The sequence below is a fragment of the Mastomys coucha genome, unplaced genomic scaffold, assembly GCF_008632895.1.
Source record: "Mastomys coucha isolate ucsf_1 unplaced genomic scaffold, UCSF_Mcou_1 pScaffold23, whole genome shotgun sequence".
Classification (NCBI taxonomy): domain Eukaryota; kingdom Metazoa; phylum Chordata; class Mammalia; order Rodentia; family Muridae; genus Mastomys; species Mastomys coucha.
This window is the reverse complement of record NW_022196906.1, coordinates 112,768,807-112,790,094: the sequence shown is the minus strand read 5'-3', so window position 1 is coordinate 112,790,094 and position 21,288 is coordinate 112,768,807. Positions and strand designations below refer to the sequence as shown.

General features: G+C 49.8%; 1 protein-coding gene across 2 annotated transcripts in view; it reads right to left on the bottom strand.

Moving 5' to 3' along the window:
* The window catches only part of Ctdspl (CTD small phosphatase like), a 121,411-nt gene extending 108,399 nt beyond the window's left edge, over positions 1-13,012 (bottom strand). The window contains exon 1 of one of the 2 annotated variants that reach the window (XM_031345086.1): positions 12,513-13,012. In XM_031345086.1, the coding sequence (XP_031200946.1) occupies positions 12,513-12,591 (79 nt within the window). In that variant the 5' untranslated portion in view covers positions 12,592-13,012. The remainder of the gene's footprint in view (positions 1-12,512) is intronic. The other variant, XM_031345087.1, reaches the window with a different exon arrangement.
* Positions 13,013-21,288: the final 8,276 nt, after the last annotated feature.

Here is a 21,288-nt window from a genome sequence, read left to right as displayed (position 1 = left end):
AAACAAACCCACATTTACAAGGGGATACTATAGGACTTAGAGCTTAAGTTTTATGTGAAGTCCAGAGCTTATGAATTAACCCTTCCAAAGCTGGCTAAATAGCTGGCCTAGTGATCTGGATTTGATTGTACACTTAATTCATTCTTATCTTTTGGCTCTTTTTGTTTGTTTGTTTTTATGGGCAGGGTCTAACTATGTTACCCTGGCTGTCCTGGAGCTCACTACGTAGAACAAGACCAGCCTCAATCTCATAGAGATCCTCCTGCCTCTGCCTCCCAAGTGCTGGGATTAAAGGCATGTATCACCATAGCCAGCTGCAATTTTTTAAGATATTGGAAGCACTAAGAGAATTTGAATTTTACACTGTTCATTAATGCAACATTGGAGTAAATCTTCATTTTAAAAAAGCAAACATTTGGGGCTGAAGAGATAGATCAGTGGTGGTATAGCACTGGCTGCTCTCGCTGAAGACCCAGGTTCTGTTCCCAGCAGCCACATGCAGGCTCACAACCATCTGTAACTCTAGCTGACGGGGATCTAACCCTCTCTTCTGCCCACCGTGGACACCAGGCTCACAAGTGGTGCACAGACATACATATAGGCAGCACACCTGTATACATAAATTAAAAATAAACAAGTCCATAAACCCTTTTAAAATACAGATTTCTTACATCTATTTATTTACTTCAAGGGTGGGCACACAGCACAGTGTGTGTAAGGAAGTCAGAGGGCGACATTCAGGAGTTGGTTCTTTCCTTCCACTGTGTGGGTTCTAGGAATCCAAGTTAGACTGTCAGGCTACTGGAAAGCATCTCTGTCCACTGAGCCAGCTCACCCACTGTATTAGTCAGGGTTCTTTAGAGTCACAGAAGTTATGATAGTCTCTATGTAGTAAGGAATTTATTGCAGACTTACAGTCTGTAGTCCGACTCCCAACCATCCACTCCCAACAATGGTCGGCAGCAGCTGTGAATGGAAGTCCGAGGATCCAGCAGTTGCTCAGTCCCACAAGGCAAGCAATTGAATAAGAGCGAGCCTTCCTTCTTCCTTATATAGGTCTCCAGCAAAAGGTGTGGTCCAGATTAAAGGTGTTACCACACCCTTAACCCCAGGTGACCCCGATTGAACTCATAGATCTTCCGGTCCCAATCTTCTAGGATTCATAGCCACTATGCCACCACACCTCCAATCCCAGATGATCTTGAACTCATAGATCTCTCTATCTTAGTCCTCTGAGATTCGTAGCCACTACACCTCAAGATCTCCATGCCAAGATTCAGGTCAGAAACTTGTTATCTCTCAACCTCCAGATTAGGGCCAGGTGAGCCCTCCAATTCTGGATTGCAGTTCATTTCAGATACAGTCAAGTTGACAACCAGGAATAGCCAGCTCACCCACCCTTGAAATAAGCCTTTAAAACGATAATTTTCCAACCCTCGTCTCTCAAGAGTGTAATGTGATTGGTGTGGCAGAGCATGCCTGTCATCTCAATACGGGTGTGAGAATGGCAAGTTCAAACCAGCCTGGGCTATACACAGTGTTACCCTGTGTCAGAACCACTGCATAATTAAAATTCAATATGAATTTGGCTAAGTCTAAAAGTTAATCAAGGGATGCTAGGAGAATGGAATAGATGGACTTCCTTCTCTTCCCATCAAGTATGGTTAAAGCCTCCAGACTTTGTACTGGGGACTCTGAGGAGAGAGAAGGCAAATCGGGTGGCAGCCATGGAGCCTGAAGTAGAATGTGGCCAATTCTAACCCAGGGACGATCTAAGACTGGGTGCTCAAGAAGCTGCGTGTGAAAGACAGAAAGCACACCTACAGACAGCTAGGAGTCCCAGAACAAACCTTCTCTCTATAACAGAGGCCAGAGGACGAAAGGAAAATCTGGCAAGACGAAAGTATTTCAGATAATAATCGCTGTTTTGCAACCAAACTGCGCATGCATGCACGCATGCACACTACACACATACCATACACACATACACACATATATCACACTACACATATACCAAACACACACACACCACACTATACACATACCGCACACATATACATATACACACCATGCACGCACATAGGCACACTTGCACACACACGCACACACACATACACCACCCACGTGTTTGTGCACGCACACATCCTGTGGGCCTGCCCCATCAAAGCTGGTAAATAGCTGAGGGCTACCAGCCAAGAACTCAGCTCCCATCAGGTGTAACTGTCTACATGTCACTAGCCCTGGTGGGGACAAAGAAGGCCATGGACAGATCAGGGCTGCTAAGGAGCCCAGCAATGTGAGTGGTGACCACAGGACCAGCAAAGACTTCTACCCTGACGCAGCAGTAAGACAGGGAAGGTATCCCAGGAGGTGTGGGAAGAGTCAGGGTTTTCAACACCCACAGAGATAATGAGGTCATCCCTTTGTAGCTTATTAAAGACCGTGTGGCCACTGAACTCCCGCCCCTGCCCAGTAGACTTCAGAAGAGGCCAACAGAGAGAACGGGAACGACAGGGCTCCCCTTTTTTATTCTCTGGCCAAGTGGAAGGTTTCAACCAGACCCAGAGAGTCTCAACATAACATGAAGATCCCCAGGTTTTGACTGCAACTTCCCTGTTATACAGAAACCCAGGACATCTCAGATGGAATGAAAATGAGCCATCAGTAGATGTAAACACCACAGTACAAAGATGACAGATTACTTGACAAAGACTTCAAAGCAGCCATAATAAAAATGCCACCATGAGCAATTCAAGCACATTGGAAACAACAGGGGTGGGAGGAGGGATAGAAAGCCTTAGCGCGAAGAAACTATGCAGAATGAACAGAAGCTTAGAATTAAAAGGCACAATGGGGCCTGGGAGATAGCTCACTGGAAAAAGCACCTGCCTCCCAAGTGTAAGGACCGGAGCTCAGATTCCACAGCGCCCATGCAAAACCTGGGTGGGCATGGTGACGTATTTGCAATCCCAGGAGGTAAAGAGTCTCTCCAGAGCAAGGTGGCTGCCCACATTAGAAAAATTAGTGAGCTGTGGGTTCAAGTACAGAGTAACTGACGGAGACGCCTGATGTCAGCCTCATGTGCCCATGTGTACACCACACACCACACACACCTAAAGTAAGTACGATAGAAAATCCCAGTGGGTAGGAGGTTCTAAAGCAGAACGGAGACAATAAAATCAATAATAGGAATCACCCAATCTGATCAACAGGAGAATGAAAGGAAAAACTTACCGGGACTACAGAAACAAAAGTGACCTTGGAGATTAGAACTCCATGCTCCTGCAGAGGCCCAACTTCCCTTTCCAGCATCCACATGGTAGCTCACGATATCCTACACTTCCAGTTCCAGAGGGTTCTATGCCCTCTGCTGGCCTTCATGGGCACCAGGCACACTTGTGGTGTACACACATACATGCAAGCAAAACACCAGTACATATCAAATAAAAATAACTAAATCTTAATTTAAAAAACAAAAGGATCTTGGTGTCTCTGGAATCCCAGGAGATAGGACCTGAGGAAATAATGTCTGAAAACTTCCCAAATTTGGCAAGAGACATAAATCCAAGAAGAAGAAGAAAAAAAAAAAAAAACTGGAAAGAGACTAGTCCAAAGAAATCCACGCCAAGACGCATCGCAGTTAAACTAATGGAAAATTAACAATTACACAGCCACTCCGGAGAAACCGTTCAGCAATTTCCAGTTTCCTTTAAAACTACACTCAGTGCTCTTACCATCACAATGTCGTTTGGGTAAATACCCAAATGAGTTGGAAACAGTTGGTTTTGGACACAGTAGTTCACGGCAGCCTTGTTCACTTTGTAGAACTCAGGGGCAACCCTGCCATCCTTCCGTGAGTAAATGCTAATTAACTGGTGCACATCCACGGAGCGTGGTGTCATTCAACACTGAAAACAAACGGATTGGAGGAGACCAGGAAAGCAGCACCTCTGTAAGGCCTGTGGTGCAGGCATGAAGACCAGAGCTCCATCATCAGAACCCAGATCAAAAGGTAGCGCACGGAGCTGCACGCTTGCAACTCCCAAGCTGAACTGGCCGAGAGAGGCCGATGCCCAGGAGCCAAGGGTCAGAGCCTAGCCTAACTGGTGAGCTCCAGGCCAATATGAGAGCCTGTCTTTGAAACGATGTGAACAACTCCTGAAGAGAGACACCTGAGACTGACCTCTGGTCCTCACATCCACTTACACACACCAGCATGTGTATGCGTACACAACAAATGCATCTGTGTGTGTTATGTGCATGAACACACCACAGAGACCAGAGGACAAGACAGATCCCTTGGAGCTTACAGGCATTTGTGAACCACCAAAATGGATACTGGGATCAAAACTCTGGTCCTCTGATAGAACAATAAGCACTCTTAACTTCTAAGCCATCTCTCCAAACCACAAAATTAATTTTAAACCGTGAGAAGACATGAAGGAACCTAAGTGCATTTTAAGATAAGAAAGCCAGTTTGCAAAGGCTACATGCCCAGTGACTCCAACCAGATGATCTTCTGAAAACAGGTAGAGGTAGCTTAAAAAAAAAAAAAAAAGTCAGAGGTTGTCAGAGGCTGGGGGCGGGGAAGAAGTTTGTTAAGGCCATTAAATCATTCTGTTAGGCGCTATAACGGCGGACACATATCACGGCACCTTTATCTAAACTCATAAAATGTGGGATGGCGACAGGGAGCCCTATTGTGTACCACCTGCGATAGTGATAATGAGGAAGTCAACACGGGGTCATGAAACTGTAATCATGGCAGGATGCTGGATATCTACTGACAGTGGGGGAAGAGGCTCTGGAGGAGGATACCCAGGCTTGGCACCAGGCTGTCTCAAGCTTCCTGCTCAAAGTGGCTGTGAACCTGATGCTGTTCTGAACATTAAAGTTCATTGAACAATCACAGAACTTCGTGAAAATAAAAATATCAAAGTCTGTGGATCGCTACGGCAGTGCTTAGAAGTGTGTGTGGAGCACTAAACACATTTATTAGGATATCTATCTGTCTGTCTATCTATCTATCTATCTATCTCCATATCGGGACCTCTGAACATCTTAATGGGGGGGGGATTCAAAATAGACTCAAACTAAACCAAGAGGCAGGAAGAAATTAATAAAACTGAGCAAAGGAAATAAAGAAAAATAAAAAGAATGAAGACCAAGGAAAATTGAGATACCCTTAGCAAGATAGACAATACAGGACCACAAATGATTACTGGTCTTGCTGTTACTTGTTCTGTACACATCAGGAAGTCAGCAAGGGGTTAAACACTAAGGAAGCTACTCAGTGCTCAGACATTTGTCAGCTTAAGTGAGATGTATCGAATCTCAAGAAATCCACTCTACCACAGGTCTTTCCAGATGGAAGAGGTTATTTAAACAGCTCTACAATTACTGGGAGAAAAAAAAATCAAACTGGGAGATTTAAAAACTCCAAAGAAATCCCCAGGCCCAGATGATTTCAGTGGAGAAGGACCACGCTAATTCTACACAATTGGTTCTGGAAGAGGGCAGAAAGTCCCCCAACTTATTTCCATGAGGTTGATATCGAATCAGGAAGACAATGTCCGTAAAAATAAATAACTAAAACTGCTGATGACATCACTCTCGGGTAGAGTTTATAAACACACTGAAGAGAATCACACAGCAGAAGCAAACTGTCTTCAAGGACGTCAAGCTGGTTTCTTACTCAGAAGTCAGATGCACAGTCATGTTAACTAGCATGGTTGTACAGATTTATGCAGAAAAACACCTAAGGAAACTCAGTTATCTATCAAACTCAGAGAATCCAGGATGGAAGTGAACTTCACCAACCCCACGAATCAAAAATCTAACAGCTGATATTACATTTATTGATGAAAAGACAACAGTTTTATCCCCAGATTGGGAGCTGCCATGGTTTGAATAAGGAATGTCCCCCTACAGCCTCAAGCATTAGCACACTTGGTCGCTGTTGGGGAAGGTTTCGATGGAAAAGCCTGGCTGCGAGAAGTATTATCACCAGGAGTGGGAGTAGACCTAAGAAGAGCAAACCTACTTCCGGTTGTCTGCCTACTTCCTTCATGACCGCTCTCAGCTTCCAGTTCCTGTAGCCATGCCTGTTGCTTGCTGCCCCGCATCCCCACCGCGGGGATCTTATCCTGCTGGAACCAGTAAAGCCCAAATCAAGTGTTTCTCTTGTGGGTTGCCTTGGTCATGGCTTCATCATGGGAAAAGAGGAGGAACTAAGACAGGAGCAAGCCAAGACATCCATCCGTCCCCATCAGCTATTTAATATAAAGTTATTCTAAGCTCTAGTCACTCTGATAAATCAGGAAAAAGTTTAAAAAGGAGTGCAGATCTGAAGAAGAAAAGCAAATGTTCTTATTTGATATGATGGGTGGGTGACACCAAAGTTTGTAGGAATCCAAGAAAATCTCACAGCCAATCTGTGAGCTCAACGAGGACACTGGATTCAGGATGAGCATACAGCATCGACTATATGTCTGCATGCTAACACGGACATCCAAACCAAACTTTCCAGCTGCTTAAAGAAGAAAGCACAGTATGACATTGATAGGATTTGTTTACTGAACAAATCATTAAACCCTGAGGAGAGTGAGTCCATGCCTGGCTCTTTACATGGGTTAAGAGCACTGAGTGCTCTTCTGAAGGTCCTGAGTTCAAATCCCAGCAACCACATGGTGGCTCACAACCATCCGTAACGAGACCTGATGCCCTCTTCTGGGGTGTCTGAAGACAGCTACGGTGTACTTACATATAATAAATAAATACATCTTTGGGCTGGAGTGAGCGGGGCCAGAGAGAGAAGAAAAAGTGTCTGAAGACAGCCACAGTATACTTACATGTAATAAATAAATAAACCTTTAAAAAAATCATTCACTTGAAACAGTAATTTTAAATAAAAAAGTAAATAAACTTGTATCACATGACCCAGTAACTGTACTGGCATGTGTGTATTTACTCAAGGAAATGAGGATTTAAGTTTATATAAAGGGGTTCGTGTGTTTACAGCAGCTTTATTCAAAACACCCCAAATCTCAAAAAGATGAACAATCAAACTCTGGCATGTTCACCCCACTGAACATTACACAGCAATGAAAAAGAGAAGGTCGGATATAAGCCTGAGTGGCAACAGAATGACCATCCAGAATGTCGAACGACTCCCTGGAGTTGGACTGTGGGAAAGATCACACTCTGTCTGATCCTGCCTAGCTAACACGTCTGAAATGACAACGTTTTGGAAACAGAACAGACTAGGGGTTGCCAGTCGGCCAAGGAAGGGAAATGGGTGTGGCTAGAGTTTGTAGGAAGAGTGTGCCCCTGGTAAAGGAACTTCTGCCTTCATGAGGTCATTATCCACATCCTGGCTGTGAAGCCATTCAAAGGCTTACCAAATGTCAACACTGAGAGGACCCGGGGAGAGGGGAGAGAGGACCTTTGTGACTCCTCCCCTCTCTCCTTTCTTTCTTCCCTCTTGGAAGGGCTCTGCCACAGGTTAGCTTGGAACCTGTGATCTTGGTCTCCAGGGTTTGGAGAATAGAGGTCCAGGCCACCACACCTGGCTCTTAGTGATCTCTTATGAGAACATGCAGATCTATGGTCCATCTAAATGGAAGTGTAAGACGGGTGTGGCACACACGTGTTTAATCCCAGCACTGGGAGGCAGAGGCAGGAGGCTCTGAGCTTGTGACCAGCCTGGTCTACATAGTGTTAATCTGAACCTTCCTTCAATTTATCCTGTTGTCCGAAATGATTACTGCTTGTAAATACCTTCTCTTAACTGTAATTTTGTCGACACCTCCAAGGCTGGAGGTACTGAATTATGACTAAAAGCTGCTGTTCCAGAGAACCAGGTTCGAGTCCCAGCACCCACATGGCGATATACAACTGTTTGTAACTCCAGCCTCTGTTTGATTTTCTCTTCTGGCCCCAGCATGCATTGCACGCGCATGGTACAGATGCACCCATACATATGAAATAAAATTTTAGAAATTTAAAATTATATTTTATAAGAAACTAGGAGAGCAAACATTCGTGAGAAGCAGACTCAGAACTTCAGGCTTGAATATACAGCGGCCTGCAGTAATCTTCCGCAAACCTATTGGCTCACAAAAAAATGAGTTGTTTAGCTAGCACTGAAATGTTCTGAGTGTTTCTGCATATTAACTGAGGTTTCGTGGGGTTTGTTTTGTTATCGTACAATTCCTTCAAATTATTTCTCTACAAAGTGCTAAGGGAAATGTCCTTCTTGGTTTAAAAAAAAAAGAAAAAAAAAAAGAATCGTCCCTAAAACACAAGCACATTTTCATCAATGCTGAAACAAAGCGGCCTGTTCCCCTCACCACCACGCAGCCTTTGCCACATGAGATTCATCCCTGTGGGTTATCTCCTCAGAGATTATTTTTGTGTATTTCCGGACATTTACTCAGTTCTGCGTGATGTTTTTTTAAACCAAGAAAGGATCATACTGTTATGCCATTCTTGAAATTTCTTGCTTCGAAATTGTCTCAGAGAGTCATGCGCCCGTAGAGCTCTGAAAGTGTCTGCTTATTCAGATGTGATTTAACTGTCCCAGTGGTCTGGTAGCTTTCTTTCTGCAGGGAGGACAGCGCACTGTCCATCCTTATCTGCCTGTTGACTCGGGATGGCTGAGAATGTTGCTACTGCGAGCCACATGGTCGGCAGCAACATCCCTGCACCGCTGGCTGTGAGTGCAAACGAGGTGACTCTTCTGTAACAGAAACAGGGAAGTGTAGCTGGTGCTCTGAGGATGCGGCTAGCTGGGATCGGCACCACACTTACTCCCTCTATTTCCGGTCTTCTCCTTCCTACAGGGCTAGCCCGCTGGAGAGTTAAGGTCTGTGATTTTGCTTGAGGCTGAGGGAGGCCATGTGACCCAGTTCTGGCCAATTAAACATGAACAAAAGTTTACTGAGCAGTCCTTAGGAATGGTCTCCTTTTCAGGTAAGACAGACAAACACGACTGACTCTGTCTCTTTCCCACCTTGAGGATGACTAGGGAGACTAGAGAGGTTTCAGACAGGATGCAGCATGGGGGTGGGAGAGCCAAGAGAATTGCTGGTCTAACATCAGGGCAGTTCAAGGACAGCCACAGAACCAATCTCCAGGCGCCTGAAACGGAGGAGCTGGCTCGGGCTGCATGTAGCCTGCTTTTCTGATACTTGCAGCCAAAAGTATCACGTCATGCTTTTAAGTACTAACTCTTTAAACACTTGCCCTCCTGGGGATGGAGAGACAGCTGAGTGGTTAAGAGCACCTAGGGTTCAATCCCAGCACCCACATGGTGGCTCACAACCTTCTGTAACTCCAGTTCCAGGGAATCTAACACCGTCTTCTGGCCTCTACAGGTACCAGGCACACACATGAGACATGCTGGCAAAACACCCATACACGTGAAATAAAAATAAAGAAAACCTAACAACAGGAAAATTTTGTACTATTCTTTATCTTCTCCCAAGTCTACTGAGAGGACCCATTTTCCAAACATCTGTCCGCTTTGGACACCGGAAGTCACTGAAGTGCTTAGAAATGACGTGGGCTTGGCAGCTCGCAGACTCAGTAGTCGGTTCGGTTTTCCTCTTCCGCAACTTTCTCGTTCCCATCTCTTGTCTCTTTTCCTAAGGGCTAAGTGACAGCAAGGCAGGGGCAGTTCGCTACGGGAGGGACTGTTCTCTGTAGACTCACACTATCAATCCAATCAAACACAGCTGGAAGTAATAAGCCAGAGCCACGGGCTAGTGACAGTGACACTCGTCTCCCATCGGTGTACCACCACACATACTTCATAGAGAGGTAATTCAACATCGGACTTCCTCTGTAAACGTATACTGAGGGTGTGTGGAGCATGGCCTGCTGGTGCACGGGGTGGAGTCCTCTGTGTACCTGTGGTACCTACTTCTTCTCTCATCCCTCCCGTCCAACCCAGGAGCCATCACCACCGTTCCTATTTAACAGAGTAAATAATGAAAGCAAACATTTTAAGACCATCAATCTCTTTTTGCCATAAACACTTCCAAGCAGCAAAGGCCCGATATTTAATAACCCAATGATTGTCATAATTTAAATTATGCAGAACACATTCTGCCTATCTGAAGAGATATCAGCATGCTTAGGCTAGAGACACTGTTGAACCTGTTTGGTGGTTTTCATCCTCCTAAAGAAGCTGTTTCAAGATTTGACTCTCAGAAATAGGCATGAAGGTGGGAGGCACGTGCTGGCGGGGGTGGGGGAAGTGGGGGGAGGACGTGATCAACATATAGTTCATATTTGTATGGCTGTCAAAGCACACACTTAAAAACAAACAAAATTGACCCTCTATTATTTTGTTGTGCTACAAGGGATCAAAATTATATTAACCTTTTGGAGTAAAAATAAAATAAAATAAAATAAAATCTCAGGTAAAGTAGGACTTTCATGCTTTTACTAGCCAAGCTCCCCACCCTAGAGCAGCAGGTGAGGAATTCCCCTACCCGGCTAACAAGTAACCAATCTGACACAGAAAACAAACAAAGCGGGCTGTTAAAGATATGAAAAGCCCGTCCAGAAAGGCAATGTCAACAAGCTGCACAGAGCAGCGCCTCCAGTAACAAGTACGGAGTTGGCTTTTCCACCGACCTTTTCTGCTTCAGGAATCGGAGCAGTCAGGGGACTCGGGGAGCTCGCAAAACTGCCCACTCCCAAGGTGAGGTGGGGGCAGCCAGAGGAACCAGGCCCAGACAAGTATCCCCTAGCTTCTTGCCACACACACCTCTTCCAACAAGAACCGAGGGTTCGATAAAGCCCACAGCACAGAGGAATGCTGGGTTCACCACACTCTCTTGAAGTTTCCTTCAAAGACCCTCTGTGGGGGGACATGTCCAGTGAGGGCCCCAATAGCTCAGGCCCTTATGGTGGGAAGGCTAGACCAGAGAGGTACTCTCCACTTAGGCCTCAGGAAGGCATGGAATTCACTCCATGCCCTCCTGCAGGTTTTAAAAGCTTATTTATAGGGTATAGAAGATTTCTGGGGAAGAGTTTGAATTCTTTATTTTGCATTTAGGAACCAGTCTGTAGAGGCAGACGGTGTTTACAGTCTACAGAGTGAAAGCGGATGGCAAATCCCCACCTAAGGGGACTGGGGAAAGTCTCTGTGCTTTCCTGCGGGGCATGCCCCAGGGTCCAAGGCAGGCAGTCCTTGGGTGGGCCACTCCTCCCATCCTCATCCGGCCTCATCCTACATTCCCGGAGGGTGCAGTCCTTACTTCATCGCACAAGCACAGAGGGTGGAGGCCCAGGGAAAGAGACCTGACTCTTCCAGAGCCTGCTGTGGCCAGCCCAGGGCCGGAGGGGACCAGCAGGTCCTTGGGGAGTAGACGGGGACTTATGTGTTTGTATTACACATGGTAGAAGGACTGTGAAGCAAGAGTCAGTTGCCAGAGCAAAGCAAGCCAGATTGGTTGGCTCTTCTAAACAGTCTGTCCAACCAGCAGGACACAGTGACCCCAGGCACTCGTGTGACGACGTCAGTTCTCTGAGGGGTCACCATACCAAGAAAGTAAACAGAGGGAGGGACTCGGGACAGAATATACCCCAAACAATGCAGATGCAGCATGGCATTGCCTGGTTGGACCCTGACCAGCTACCCCAAAGGGGGCAGCTTAACACACTAAGAGTTTGCCAAGTGCTGCGTGGTGCAGCTCCCCCCACCCACAAGAGGCCAGAGATGCCAGGCGGTGGAGTTCCTGACAGGCTGGTTGGTGGCGGGGAGACAAGCTAAAAAGGAAGTGTGCACATGTGCTTGTGTGTGTGTGTGTGGTGTGTGGGGTAGGCGCTGCTCCTCACCCCACTCCTCCACTTGCACAACCAACTAAATATTCTCAAGACACCGCCTCTCTGTGCTAGACACAAGCAGGTACAAGCGTGTGTGCACTTGTGTACACACAGGATCTTGGTCAAAGGCAGATATGCACACACACTCTAACAGCAGAGAGACACAGCACATTCTGACAGTTGGATAACGTAGGCACACATTCACACACACACAGCTCCATCAGGAGTGAACACACACACACACACAAGGTCCACAGGCTCAGGCTCTGCACACCGAGAGAGGCATATAGACCTCCACAATAAGTCCACAAACTCACAGCCTGTCAGGAACACACAATCTGCTAGAAGCATACACGCCCATACAATCTCTCAGTTGGCCTGCGCGTACCCGTAGGTGTACACACAACCTGTCACACGCACTGCATGCACTTAAAACAGCTCTGTGCAGTGCACACATCCGATCCCAACTTCTCAGCCGCTCATGCACACTCACGCGAGCTCAGCTGGCACAGGCACCCTCGCAGCCTCCCTCTGCTCCAGGCGCACCCCACACCCACGCACCCTCTCGGCCCGGTACACCCCTCCCCCACGCCCGTGCGGGCGCACACCGAGAACTCCGGCGACACGGGGTGCACTCACGCCCCCCCGCGGCAGCTGCCCGTGCCCCTCCTCACCTTTTTCGCCCGCCACGGGCGACCGGGCCTCATCCTCCTTGGGGTTGGTCACCTGGGTGATGATGGCCGGACCGTCCATGGGTGCGCGCCGCGCCGGCCGCCCGCAGGCCCGGCCCCCCGCAAGCTAGGCGCGGGGGGCGCGCGGGGGCGCGGCGGAGGGGGCGCGCAGGGGCGCGGCGCGGTGGGGCGCTCGCCGCCGCCGCCGGGGCGCGCCCGCCGCCCGGCCCCGCGCTCCGAGAGAGGCGGCCGGGGCCCGCGCCCCAGCTCCCGCCGCCGCCGCCGCTGGGCTGAAGCGGCCGCCGCCTCGTCCGCATGAACCCCGGAGCCGCGCCCGGGAGAGCCGCGCTCGGGGAGGCGGAGCGGGAGGCCCGGCGCCGCGGGAAGCGCGAGCGGGCGACGGAGAGAAGGAGCGAGCGCGGAGCTGGGGCGGGAGGGCGGGAGAGAGGGAGCGCGAGGGGGAGGGAAGGAGGAAAGCGAGGAGGGCGGGCGGGTGGGTGTGTCCCGGCCCGAGGACTGGCCTCCGCCGCCGCCGGCGCTGCCCGCCCGCCCGCCCGCCCGCCGCCGGGGAGAGGGGTGCGGGGCCGAGTCGGGGGCACAGCGCGCGGGGTGTGGTCTGGGGCGGTGGCGCGCGCGTGCGGGGCACGGGGGCCTCGGGGAGGTGGGGGGGTGCGGTGGAGCCTGGGAGACGAGCGAGCTCAGCGATCGAGGTGTGGGCCCTCCGCGCGGCGCGGAGTGGATGCGCGGGGAGCGCTCGGCGGAGGCCCGGGGTGCAGCGGGATCGCCGGCCCAGGCCCGGGGACGTTTATTCGCCCCGAGGCCAGGCACCGTGGGAGACGGTTGCGATCGGCAGTGGGTTCCGGGTGAGGGACGTCGTGACGCTCGATCAGGGAATGGAGGGTTCCACAGGGGAGCAGGGAGCGAGGCTGCAGAGGGGTTCGGGCACGGAGTTGGGGGGGAAGTAGAGCTCGGGCTGTGCGGTGAGCCCTGGGGTATGCTGGGCCCCCGAGTGAGGAGGGGATGAGAGGTGTGCGGAGAGTCTGCAGACCCGGCTCGCACTGTGCAGTCCGCAGAAGCAACTGGGGCGGGAGTCGGTGTGCAGAACAGTGCGTCTTCGAGGCTAGACCTCTTGGCACGGGAGACTGTGGGCACCTCGGCGAGGGGTTCAGCCGCGTAGGGACAGAAAAGAGATTGTGGGGAGCTGATGGAGCGGGAAAGGGCCTGTGGGAGCGGAGTTGGGCCAGGGCTCAAGTACAAAAGCATCGGGCTGCTGTCAGGTCTGGGGTGACAGCCAAAGCATGGGTGCGAGCAAGTGCCCACCAGCTTCGTTCGGAGTGTCTGAGCCTTTAGGCGCCCGCACCTTCTTGCTCCAACTTGCAGGCCCGACTTGCAGCCCTGTCAACCGGTGGGCGGGGACAGTGCTGCAGGGGGCGGGCCTCGGGAGCTCCTCGCCAATTAGCGCTCTGTGGGCGGAGCTGAAGCGCGGGACGGACAGGCTGGAAGATCTGACTCCGCCCATTCGCCAGCCTGCGCGCGCACTTGCCCCCTACTCCCCAACCCCCTCTCCCCGGATGGCTTTCAAGAGGGGAGGCCTGCTGGGACTTCCCTACTTTTCTGCGCGGGTGCGATCCGGGCGCTGGCCCCATTCAAGCCGCGTGTTCACCGGTGAGCGTCTGCAAAGTTGGAAAGAAACTTCCAGAAGCGCCTGTGGTAGAGGCGAGCCCGCAGACGGGTGAAGTCTATGGAGCCCCACGGTTGGAGACTGCCCCTGGCGGGACCCCCCACCCCCTGAAACAGGAGGGAGGCGTGTCTGCAGAGCAGCTGCTGTTTAAAGGAATTAAGCAACAAGTTAGCGTTTTGTTCCCAAACCCAAGACTTCAAGTGGCATTCTGGTACTGCTGTGCATGGATGGAGAAGGCGTCCCAGCTGCCCTTGGGGTGCACTCACCCAGTACCTTAGGGACCCCCAGAATATCCTGGGCAGTCAAACCACGAAGCTCGAAGTGTCCTTTTGATTAGGAACGCAAGCTGTATAAAGTAGCCCATCCTCCAGGGCATGGCCTTTCTAAGGTCCAGACTCGTTAAAGTCCAGTGGCACCGGAGCTTTGCCTTGTCTCAACTTGTCTAATGCCTGTCACACGTTCTGAGGATCTGCCTGGAGTAGCTGGACTCACCTGGTCACGTGTTTAAGCCCTGGATTCCTTTGTCTAAGAGAAGGGGGTGGGAGTAATTCCAGTTCATGTGGAAAAGGGCCACCACCAGAACGGTTTTCAGACACCGAGTCTCCTGCTCTGCGTTTTCAGTAGCTGCGATGCTGTGGGGCCCCCCCAGTAACAATTCTTGCCTTACCTGCACCCTCTACCATTCTCAGCTTCCTAAGGTCACTGCTCATCTCCCTGCCAACTCCGCCCATTCACCCTTCCTTTCTTTGAAAATATAAATGTATACATATTTTATATATGTTTACACTCTATCTTGATCAGTTCATCCCTCAGCTCCCCTCAGCAGCCACATTACATCTCCCATCCAATTTCATGTTCTCTTTTATAATTATTTGTTTCTTTGTCCCACTAATTACAACTAGCCTGAGCACATAGATGTGGGGTCATTCACTCAGGCATGGGCAACTCAACAGTGGCCATACTTGTGACTCTTGCCTCAGTAGACATCAACTGCCAGTAGGTCCTCAGCTGGGGGTGGGGCCGCCGCAGCCCCTCCCCACTCATTGTTGGAAATATTGCCTGTTTTGATCTTGCACAGGCAAACCACAGCTGCTGTGGTACCGTGAGAAGGGAAGCGTCGCCCAGCACTCCGCACATCCTTCTGCTTCTACGATTTCTGCCTCTTTCCACGTGTTCTCTGAGCCTCGGGAGGGAGGTTGATAGAAATGGCCCGCGTAGGGCTGAGCATGCGCAGTTGGCTAGTTGTTCCTCCCTGTACATATGATAAATGTTAAACAATAGCAACAACATCCAAACAAATGAGGGCAAATGCTTTTGATCTTGAAAGGGATAGACCTGAGAGTGACAAACACTTGAGAGATGACAAAAGATAAAATGAATACACTTGGCTGTCTCGGTCCATTTAGCAGGCATTTATTGAGTGCCTTCTCTTTGCTAGGCTCTGACCTACGCCTTGGGGATTACAGCACTGAGCTATCCTCGTCTCCCACAGGTCAAGCATGACTCTGGCTGTTTTCCTAGGGAGGCCTCTAGGTCTCCAAGTATTAGAGTATTGCTCCTCTTTGAGATTTGAAGTAAGCATCTCTGGTGTCCAGAGGACATATCGCAGTCGCTGGAGGTCAACTACATCAAGGCTCAGAGGCTAAAACAGTTAAAAGGATGGGTAGAAGTCTGTTTCCCATACACACTGCCACCATATAGTACTCTTGGGCCACTGATATAAAAACAGTTTTAGTTCCTGACCTGGTGGTACATACCTTTAACCTCAATGGCTCTGACTCTACCAAGAACATTGGCTTTAATTATACAGTTCATATGGCAATCTCATGCATACCATCAGAAAAACTATTTTATTTTAGTATATATGATTACTACTCTTCCTCTGGAGTCATATCAAATTTAAAAATGCCTCACCAACTTATTTGCCTCTTTATTTAATTGTAAAGTAGACTATCACTCATATCTGCTGCTGGGATCTTGTATATAATCTAAATATTTTATGAAGTGAGCCTCGGGCTTTCAGACCTGTGTTTGCCATCCACAAATCATAGGCCACCAGTGGCTGTCATCGATCTTTCTTTTCTTTCTCTTCTCTCCCTTTTCTTTCTTTCTTTCTTCCTTTCTCTCTCTCTTTTGTTCTTTCTTTCTTTCTTTCTTTCTTTCTTTCAGACAGAGCCTCAAGATGTAGCCCTGGCTGGCCTGGAGCTTCTTGTGTAGATGAGGCTGCCTGGCACTTACAGAAATTCTCCTGCCTCTGTCTCCCAAGTGCTGAGATTAAAGGTGTATACCAGGCTTATTTAAATACAATTCCTTAAACTGGAAACTAGTGGAAAAGACTGAAAAAGACAAAACAAACGTGAAGCAGCAACAAAAATGGAGCAATGAAAAAACAGAGAAAAGTACAACCTGAGAGAGAGAGAGAGAGAGAGAGAGAGAGAGAGAGAGAGAGAGAGCACAAGTTAAATAGCAAGGCAAATGAAGTTAGAGCTGGTGACATCAGCCCTGAGGGGCCATGAATTGCCACAGATAGGAACATGTGAAAAGAATGGGTGAGGACAGAGAGGGCAGCCAGCCACACTGGAAGAGCCCTGAGGTAGACTGTACTCCAGCGAGTGTGGTTGGTGAGCTCTTAGTACGTGGAGAGTAGACATGAGAGAGAAGCACAGGCTTTGAGACCAAGTCTGGTGATGGACGGGGTTCAGGTCAAGCAGAGCCTTATTAAAGCAGGGGACCCTGGATATTGTTTAGAGGGAAGGAGTGTGGAATATCGCAGTTGCACAGTTACAAGATTCCTGCCAGCCAACCACTGCTCAGGAGCAATGCAAAAGGTAGAGGAACCAGTCCAGAAAGGATCTGTGGAAAGTGACTGTGGGAACAGAGGGGACTGAAAAGACTCCAGATGCACTGTGGAAGGAGAGTGGGCTGAGGAGCGAGAGATGAGCAAGGAAGAAATGGCCTCCCAGCCTGGAGCCTGGGTACCCAGGACAAGGGTGGAAGCCTGTTGGAGAAGGGCTGCTCTGGCGCTCCCAGCCTGCTCGCTCTCCATCCTTGAATCTCTGCTCCAGGCTGTTTCTTGGTGCTGTGTCCCTTGGTTTTGTGTGTGTGTGTGTCATGCTGCCTCTTGGTCACTGCCGTCAAGGTCTAGGTACCTTCCTCTAACTTTCCCTTTCACAAGCCTGGCCTAAAGGTGGCAATTCTCTTGTTGGGGAAAGAGGAAGTAGTTTCTAGACAGAGAGACTCCTGCTGGACGCACTGTAGAGCCTGCCCTCAGGTCTCTGACTCTCCGGGACACCTTAGGACTTGGGTGAGGTTTCTCTAGCAAACATTCCTTCTCTCATAGTAGGCACCAGAAAGTCCCAAGGAGCCCCACTTCATCTTAGGCAGACCGCACCACACCTCACCCACGCTTTACCTCTGTGCTTTAATATTGAAGGCTTAGGTCTAATGAAGCAGGCAAAACATCTAAAGGAGGCTCACAGTCTAGTAGACAAAGCCGAGGAATAATTACAGATGGCCCGGGGAAGAGCTGGTTTATTCTGTAGGGAGTCCTCGCAGAACTATTATCCACAGTCATCTTTAAAGGCTTCAATCTTCTGAGTGAGTGGACTTCTGTATTCGGTGTGCACAGAGAAGGCTGTGTAATGATGGAGGAAGAGGGCTTAGAAGGCCAGGCTGCACCTGGACTTCAACCTGTGGGTAAACTGGAGCCACTGATGACTTCTTTTTTAAAATTTATCTTTAATTTATGTGCATGGATAATTTTACCCGTATGTCTGCCTGGGTACGGTGTGTGTACCTGGTATCCGAGCAGGCCAGAAGAGGGTGTCATATCCCCTAGGACAGGAGATGGCTGTGAACCACCATTCAGGTGCTGAGACTGGAACCTGGGCCCTCTGGAAGAGCAGCCAGTGCTCTTAACCAGCTCCCACTCACAGATAACTTTTTGCAAAAGGAATCAGCATCTCTTAGCTAGAGCTTGTCTGTGGGTTGACAGAAAAATTCAAGCCAGCTTTAGCAACGTTAGGGAGTCTGCTAGCTTATATAACCAAAGCATGGGTACATGCTTGAGATCGGGGCATGACGTCATCAGCTCACCCTCACCGTCACAATCCATCCATTCAAGAAGACCACTATAGGGCTGGAGAGATGGCTCAGCCGTTAAAGGCTAGGCTCACAACCAAAAATATAAGAAGACCCACTATCCTCATCGCACTGATTCTTCCTGTGTTCAGGGAGTCTCTAGCCATCCCCCTCTGCATACACCCTCAGGGATGCCCTCTACCTGGCCCCTGGGAGGGGGTGCTTACATATCTTCCTTTCTATAAAGACATTCATGCCCAAGAATGAAGTCCCAGAAATGGGTCAGTGGTCCAGCAGGTGCAGCCTGCCCCCTGGTGGCTGAATATTGTGAGTTCCTTCCCATGTCAAGCTGGGTGTGGCTCTTTCAACTACCAGCTCCTTGGGTACTATAGCTCACTGCCAGAGAGGGTCCAATCTTGTCTCTATCCCATCCAGCTGCTGTGAATAACACGTCTGTTTAGCTTTCCTTAGAGCTTTAACAGAAGAGTCCTTGGGAATGTAAGGGTCTGGAGAGGACAGAGAACAGGATCCAGAGTGATGTGTTCTGTTGACATCCAGTCTCAGGATGACATCCACCAGCATGGATGGTGGCCACTGGCAAAGATGGAAAAAAAAAAGGCAGCCAGGCTGATGAGCACGTGGGCTGGAAGGAGATTTGGTATAAAGCCATTCGGAAAGTGTTTGGGAAACTGGGAATATCCCAAGCATATGTAGAAAGCAAAGAGGAGGGTCTACCTTTCCCACACTACCTCCAAAATCCCAGATCTTCTCTGCCAGAGAACTTGGACACAAGAACGACTACCTGAAAACCGTGAGCCAGGAGAGGGTGCAGCCCTACCCTGAACCCCTATCGTGATGGAACAGCCGCTGAACAAAGTGCACAGCCCCCATGTGCCCTCAACCCAGCCGCGGCTTTGAGTCCCAAAAGATCAAGGAGGCCCAAGCTGATTTCACAACTGGAAATTGTGAAATTTCCTCTTGAAGTGGGACCTCATTCTTTGTGCTCCCTGCCCCCCAACGCCCAGGCTACTGATGGAAAGTAGGCGTGCATACACAGCCTCATGCGTGTGGTTTGGGGTGTCTGTGTGCATGTGTGACCCTAGCTGGTAAGACCGCTGCCTTCTCCAGTCACTCACCACGGCTTTGACAGGAGGCTGCCCATGGTGACTGCCTGCTGGCATCATTCCCATGGGCGGGGCCCCCGCCGGGCTGGGCTGGTAACAAGCAGGCACCTTGGCACATGCAGCCACATGCTCAGCTGTACACAGGCTCATATACATGCCAGGGCACCAGGCACACGTGATGAGACTATCTGCCCAGCTGGTTTTTCTGTGTTAGCACTGCCTGTTCTGCACCGGCTTCCCTACCTGGGCCCCCAAAGTGTCTGCCAGGACAGCGCTTCCAACTCCTCCTGCTCCCTTTGAACCCAGCCGTCTGGGTCTCAGATTCAATTCACGGGTGAGACTAGGTCTCTACAGGGACTTCACTTCTCCTCTGCACGGCGGTTTCCGCGGAGGCCTGCATGGTAAGAGGCTGAGGCCGAGGCTGCTGCCTTCCTCTCACATGTGTGTTCATGCCTCATTAATAACTCCAGCACACATGCTCACATACTGCCTCACACACTGTCCACGGCCCCGAGTGCATTGCTAACCTTGGCTCTTAGGTGAGGTTCCCAATCCCAGCAAGTAGTCACTGTTGGCCCTGTTTGGTGGGAGGCCCTCCCTGTAATCCATACCTGAGAGCAGGCTGGCTAGGGCGGATAGAGAGGAGGGGGGTGAGGACTTGAAGAGGTGACAGGTAAATGAGTGGTTTCCTGTCTCTCAATCTTGCTTCCCTAAGCAGGAATGTCCAGACAATGGGCTGTACCCCAGAGGCTTCTGGGAGTAATACAACACTGAAGAGAATTCCTATCCTGGTCTGAGCTTTGGGATGGGAACAAAGAAGTTAAGTTTATGGGAATTCTGGAACAATTAAAATGTATTTGCAAAATATGGAATCAAAATATTTTGGGAGAAATGAAAATTCTAACCAGCCTGATTTGGCTAGACCTTGGGAGTCCCTCAAACTCAACTCCTTTTTTTTTTCTTTCAAGACAGGGTTTCTCTGTATAGCCCTGGCTGTCCTGGAACTCACTCTGTAGTCCAGGCTGGCCTTGAACTCACAGAGATCTTCCTGGCTCTGCCCCCAGAGTGCTGGTACTAAAGGTGTGCGCCACCACTGCCCAGTCCCCAAACTCCTTTTACTGTATACTGTGTCTGTGAGTCCTTGGTGGGATGAGGGACTGACACTCATGCTGCCTGCTTATGTACGCAGAGCTCTGCCTGGGCAGCATGTGTCTCCAAATGAGACAGTCTCTGTTGGCTGCAGGAAGTAGATCCCTGTAGGGAAGGACCAGCATGAGAGTCCTCAAGCAGAAGGGGTCTCTACCCAGGTGCTTGTCTCTTCTTCATGGGTGCCTGGAGGGCAGGATCTAAACTTGGGCCGCCATGGCTGTCCAGGCAGTCGCCTGCCTTCTTTTCTGAGACAAGGCGTCAAGTAGTCCAGGCTGGTCTCAAACTCAAAATGTAGCCCAAAGGCCCTAGACTTCTGATCCTTCAGGCTCTGCTTCACCATGCCCAGCTTACACAGAGCTAGGGATGGAACCCAAGGCGTGGCGCATGCTAGGCAAGTGCTCTACCACATGGGCTGCATCCCCAGCTTGGCAGTGGTGTTTCATCGATGAGGATCTGAATGCAGAAAGGCCAGGTGGTTTCCTGCTTGTGCTTAGGGTACAAAGCTAAGCTCTGCATTGTGATGAAGGCCCAAAGGCTCAGGGTAGGGCTCAACTTGATTAGCCTGAAGAACAGAAAGAGCTGATGGGAATCTAGGAAGTTATTTTGGGGTAAACATAAAAACAAGAAGCTGCCTGCTGGTTTGCCACCTCAGCAGTTCTCAGACAGGTTGGAGGGACATTTCAACTCCCCACCCCCCAACACACACACACACACACACACACACACACACACACACACACACACA